Source organism: Electrona antarctica, assembly GCF_951216825.1.
Source record: "Electrona antarctica genome assembly, chromosome: 20".
NCBI lineage: Eukaryota > Metazoa > Chordata > Actinopteri > Myctophiformes > Myctophidae > Electrona > Electrona antarctica.
This window is the reverse complement of record NC_136801.1, coordinates 36,094,221-36,100,406: the sequence shown is the minus strand read 5'-3', so window position 1 is coordinate 36,100,406 and position 6,186 is coordinate 36,094,221. Positions and strand designations below refer to the sequence as shown.

The window sequence follows — 6,186 nt, the reverse complement described above, 5'->3', positions numbered from 1 at the left end:
AAGTTCAACCGGAAGAGGCACATGGCATGCAGTTACTATTTATTTCTGTATGTACAGTGGGAAAAAGTACTCCATTGTTTTACTTAAGTAAAAGTATCAATACCGCAATGTTACTCTGTTACAAGTAAAGTCAGGAATTATATATTATTATTATTATTATTATTATTATTATTATTATTATTATTATTATTATTATTATTATTATTATTATTATTATATCCCCCTTTTTACTTCCTTATATGTTTTTATGAAAATGGCTTTCGTTTGAAATGTACCCATTCTGCATACTATTAATAAATACTTCAATCAATCAATCAATCAATCAATCACTCAATCAATCAATCAATCAATCAATCAATCAATCAATCAATCAATCAATCAATCAATCAATCAATCAATCAATCAATCAATCAATCAATTCTTCTTATAGGAAGTGCTGTGTGTATTTGCAGTAACTTGACGCAGCCAGCAGGGGGTGTACGTTCATCAGATAACAGGCAGTGTTGCCATTTCAGCTTATAAGCGACTTTGGGCTTGTTTTTCTGTAAAGTTGCTTGTAAAATATTGGTAGCCTATTGGTTGTGTTTTTTTGTTGTTGTCTTGTTTCTAAAGTGTAGTTGCTTATTTGGGCTTGTTTCCTAATCCTAATGATGTTTAAACCTGTTTGGGCTTGTTTTTCTGTAAAGTTGCTTGTAAAATATTGGTAGCCTATTGGTTGTGTTTTTTGTTGTCTTGTTTCTAAAGTGTAGTTGCTTATTTGCCTAATCCTAATGATGTTTAAACCTGTGATTCTCACACAAATTCATATCAAGGACCCCCAGATAAATATATTTGTCCAACTAAAGGACCCTACATCAAAATATTTTGTCAAGTATTATGTTGTTAAAATGTTTAAAAAAAAAACATTTTGTCACTTTTCTTTCCATGATCATTTTGAAAATAGCAGATCTAACAAGCTCACAACGTGTCGCATTGCGACGCACTGTGAGCTTGTAGATCTGTAGATTCAAATAGTCTAGTCAGCCTGGTTCCTTATTTCTCTCACACAATCACACAATCTGGCAACACTGCTAACAGGGCTTGCCGAGCAGAGAGTGAACGAGATACAGATAATATCTGTGTGTGATGATATAGGTTTGCACTGCAGTGTACATTATGCTACAACCCTTTGTGCAACTTGTGTCTGAGATTCTAGTTGCACGACAGTCCGAAAAGAGGAGGAATTTGCACACGAATAAGTTTGTTTTGTATGCTAACCCTATGCTAAGATAGCTTCAAGTGCAGTCGAGAGACTCGACACTATATACTAGTTCCTCACTTGGATGTGTTAATTTTTCTACCAGAATACGTCATCCGGGAAGGTATGTGTTTTTTTTGTTTTTTTTAATATACAACAATGATTTAATTTAATTAGAGTGTTGACCTGAAAGAAAAGGGGCATTTCAGTGTTTTGGTAGTGAACCTGAACAGTGTTTACTGTTTAGCCTGAGAATAGAAAACACTTCATTGAGGGGCCAAGCGCCAAGCCAAGGGCCTATGGTCCCTCATTTGTATTGGTATGTTTTTTTCTTCTTCTGCCAAATATTGTAGTTCTGGCTTAACCGTGCAGTCAGTTTTTGCGATACTTGCAATTTAAAAGAGGGCTATGCCAAACGGTGAAGATGCGAAGCCCACAACCATTGGCCAAAGGGTGGCGCTATAGCACTCAATTGAAAATGCTAACTTTGAACAGGCATACCTCATGAACCGTTTGACCGTCAGCAATAAAGCTTCAATACACATATGTTTCCTCATGCCGAACAACTTTCCGACTGCACGGTTAAGCCTGAACTGCTATTTTTGGTGGAAGAAGAAAAAGAAGAAAATCCGGCCAAATACAATAAGGGACCAAGAAGTCCCTTTGGGTTTTGTCCCTTAATTAAGAATTAAGAATTATATTTTCGACATCATATTAAATAGGCCTACTGCAGAAAATATTGCAGTGGAAAAAGGGCCTGGCACTGAAATTCTCTGTGAAAAAGTAACTTGTCCAATTGAAAAGTGATTACTCAAATAGTCCTTCCTTATTGGCTGTTATTGACAAGAAAGACGCAGGAGCGCAAAGCACCAACGGCAAGGAGCTGGCTGTATGGAGAACCGGGATGACTGGAGGACGACCTAGACAGTAGACTCCTAGAGAGGGAGTTGAAGTTAACCCTATGCTGAACCTGCAATTTCTGGGGTTTATTGCTTGCACACTCGTGTTCCAATCCCGGGAAATCTCTGGTTTCTTTTAGGGATGCTCCGATCAGGTTTTTTGGGACTGATCCCGAGCCGCTACCGATCTTGTGCGCAAGGGGAACATTTTAATATTTCCAAACATGTAAAAACCCACGTCAAAACTGTAATTGTGTGTGTGGGAAGGGGAGAATGTTTAGGCCTGTCATAAAGATGCAAAATGATATTATATTATATATCTGACTTTATATATCTGGTTTCTCCAGATAGGGTAAATTGCCGATCACTGATCAAGTAATTTGGAGGCGATCGGACGATCACAGATCGGTTGCCAATTGATCGGAGCATCTCTAGTTTCTTTAAGTGTCTCTCAATGTCTTTGTAATTAATCCTGAACTTTGCGATTTTATTGTTTTCATTCCACACTCTGAGGAGTCCAGACAGCAGGTGCAGATGAACTGTCCATACCCAGCCAGACCCGTTTCAATGAAACGGGAGGAACCTGAAGACCAACCAGACCTCTGGAAAAAAGGGCATGGTACAACATTGGAGTTTTTCTTCTTTCTAATTATTTGTTTGGCCCAAAAAGGTTTGTTTATTGTCAGGAGGCGAGTTGGCGTTGTCCGAGGCTTACAGGTCATTAAATAAATACTTTCTGAAACGTCTATGGGAAAAAATGAATGGGAAATTCTCTTCCGGGCCATGAAAGTGGGCGGGACTGTGGCGCTCTATAGCCTGTACCCTAAACCCCCCGAATACTAGCAAGGCTATGGTTCATTCTAGTTCAATATTTGAGCTTCATCAGTAAGAATATAGAGAATAAGTGGATAATAATTTCACTTCAAAATGATGTCCTGGTGTGATTTTGATCTTTCACAAGCGATACAATCTCTGCTCTAGCTGGACGAACCACGATCAACAGTTAGGGCTGTCACAATTACACATTTAAGTTGACGATTAATTATCACACAAATAATTGTGATTAATGATTTAATTGTGTTTTTGTTATTGATAATCGGAACGTTTTGAATATAAATTACATTTCTGTTTGGCTTTTAGGCTTCGTAATAAAGAGGTGCACAGGGCAGATATGACAAATTACTATTATTACTGCCATTTTTATAAAATGTATACTTTAAAAAATAGCAGAAATAGCTGATCTGTGAACTTCAGTGTCAACGTGCTTATTCTGTTCCTTCATTCCAGAGACCCCAGGCCGGTCTATGGCGTCCAGCCTGCAGGTGAAGATGAGTTCTCCAGAACCAGCCATAACCATTTCTCCAGAGCTCCCAGCAGCAGGACGTCGGAAGAGACAGAGACGATTACCCCAGCACTTCCACGACTTTGACTTGGGTGAGTGGGTTTTTACTGGGGACGCTGGATAACCTCATGGGGGTCAGAGTGGTGTTCCGACGCACTGCCATTCCGACTACATAGCTTCCGGCGTGCGGTTAGGGACACGGTAATAATGCGGGCGAGTCGGAATGGCGATGCATCGGAATCGCAGGCTTCGGAATGCTTGCTAACATAGCGTTCAGACTTCCAGCTTGACAGACTATGTATTATACACAGTTATTACAAGGCTTGGTTGAATGCTTGATTCTGATTGGCCAATCGCCGAATTCAGTGGTGTGTTATGTGTTGATAACAGACTATGGCATTCACTAAAAAATCGATTTATCGATTTCATTAACACAAGTCGATTCAGATTAGGAGAAGTCGAAAGTTGAAAAAATAAAATAAAGTTTTCCCCATATCATATTTTTTGCTCTGTGTGTGTGTGTACAGAATTCAAACTGTAGCATTGATTATTGTCACGGACAGAAGTCATTATTTCCCTTTGCATATGCACCGGAGCGCACTCGCCTATTAGTTTGCATTGCATTCAGAACGCGCCCTTAATTAAAAACCAACTGCAGCTGTGGCTCTCAGCGCGCGGTGTCCCACTATTGACTGGCTGAATTTGAAGTTTGAACTGCGCTGTGTCAGAGAAGTAACAGATAGAAGCGCAGAAACTTTATCCCCAAACGATATCCCCCCGAAAGGGTGAGCACTTTCAGCCGGAGGCTCACACTCCCCCCGAGGATGCACATGGAACGATACAGACTCTCTTTTATGCCAACTGCTATCAGACTATACAATGCATAAGAACTTCCTCCCCCCCGATTAATAAAGTATATCTCATCTCATCTCATCTCATATCACCGGGGCACATCATATGAACCTCTCCGTCTCCGGTCAGTGCGGGTTGTTGTTTATTTGCATGGCTCAGAAAATAAGTAACAAACTAACATGAGAACGTTATCAAGTTGGAGGAGGAGGAGGAGGAGAAGGCTCACGTGGAAGGTAATGCAGATTGTTTTCTGATGATGTGCCAAACTGCTGCTGGCTGCTGTGATGATAATATATAGACCTGCCACTAGTGTTAATGTTATAAATGGTAAATGGTAAATGGTGCATTTACAGTGATGTAAATAGGTTTTCAATGTAATGGGTCCCGGGATGTGGTCATTCAAATGAGTCCCAAAAAATTATTATGAGTCCCAAAAAAAATCACACCTGTGTGAAGTGAGTGGTGCAACTCCTTGAGGGGGTTCGCGGGGGGCGGGGGGGGGGGGGGGGGGGAGTTCCAGACCCCCAGGAATGCACCCAGGGGGCCGGGCCGGTTCCGGCGTGCCGTGCCGTGCCACGTCCGAAACGGTTGAGAAATGACAGTTACCGTGTGGTGGTCCCTCTACTGTACTGTCACTGTAATGTATTGGCACCCCCCGAAAGCATCATATATACAGTTAATACGTGCGTGTGTGTTTGTGTGTGCGTTAGGTTGCGCACAGATGGTGAAAAATGCAAATAGGTTTGCCATTGTGGATGTAAAATATTTTTTTTGGAAAAGTGGAACTTAGAAGTCACTTGAGTCCCTGTCTACAGGGAAGAATGGCAGCTGCCCTACACAGTACACACGCAATAGGTTGGGCGATATAGCAAAATGTTCCCATCGTCCATCGTCTGGTCAAAAATCGCCGATAGACAATATATTCGTGCAATGTGATTACAGTTTACAGCAGGTCGCAAGTCGAAAAAAAGACAGATTCACAAGCGCGTTGAGAACCTGCAGATGCGCCTGTCTCTGCAGCGCCGTTTAGAATAGACTTTTATTTGTCATTGCACACCAAGCATACACTGAGCATACAACGAAATTTCAAGGGAGCTCCCACATAACCGTAGTACATAAACACAACTTAAAACATAACATACAACACAAAGTAAAGTGCATGGTGATATTTTAAAGTGCATGATGTATGAGAAGGGAACCAATAAATTATCACAGTCCAATTAGAGTCAGAATGCATGATGCATATGAGGGGACAGTCAATGCTCATGTTGTTCGTTTAGCAGTCTGACTGCGTAGGGGAAAAAGCTGTTTGTCAGTCTTGAGCTACTAGCACTGGACGGGTATCTCCTCCCTGAGGGAAGGAGGTGAAAGAGATAATGTGCTGGGTGTGACTGGTCTCTGATGATACGGTGGGAGAGGCCGAGGCAGCGGGAGGTGAAGACGGAGGTGATAGATGGTAGAGGGGACCCGATGATCCTACCTGCCGCCTTCACCACCCTCTGTAGGGCCTCCTGCTCTGCCTTTGCAACGTGTTGAGAGCTTGTAGATCAACGTGAACGAACCCTGACACCAGCGCTGCAAAAACAAACGCGTTGAGAACCCGCAGATGCGCCCATCTCTGCAGCGCCGTTTGCAGCGCATTGAGAGCTTGTAGATCTGTCTGTTTTTGCAGCGCTGGTGTCAGGATTCGTTCACGTTACAGGCGGACATGAAGTGAAGTTCAATCAGTGCGTTGAATCAGCAGCAGCAACAAGCTAATAGCCAACACCACCACCACCAGTCTGTTAGCATAGCTTGTTGCTAACGATTTGTCACTCCGTCTTTTTCTTTTCTCTCTTTTATTATTTCCCCCCCCG

General features: G+C 41.9%; 1 protein-coding gene across 2 annotated transcripts in view; it reads left to right on the top strand.

The window, feature by feature from the left end:
• The first annotated feature begins 1,106 nt into the window (after positions 1–1,106).
• LOC306913170 (uncharacterized protein) overlaps positions 1,107–6,186 on the top strand; it is a 32,095-nt gene continuing 27,015 nt past the window's right edge. For both annotated transcript variants that reach the window (XM_079489750.1, XM_079489749.1), the window contains exons 1-3: positions 1,107–1,361; positions 2,650–2,755; positions 3,424–3,570. In XM_079489750.1, coding sequence (XP_079345876.1) covers positions 2,671–2,755; positions 3,424–3,570 — 232 coding nt within the window. In that variant the 5' untranslated portion in view covers positions 1,107–1,361; positions 2,650–2,670. The remainder of the gene's footprint in view (positions 1,362–2,649; positions 2,756–3,423; positions 3,571–6,186) is intronic.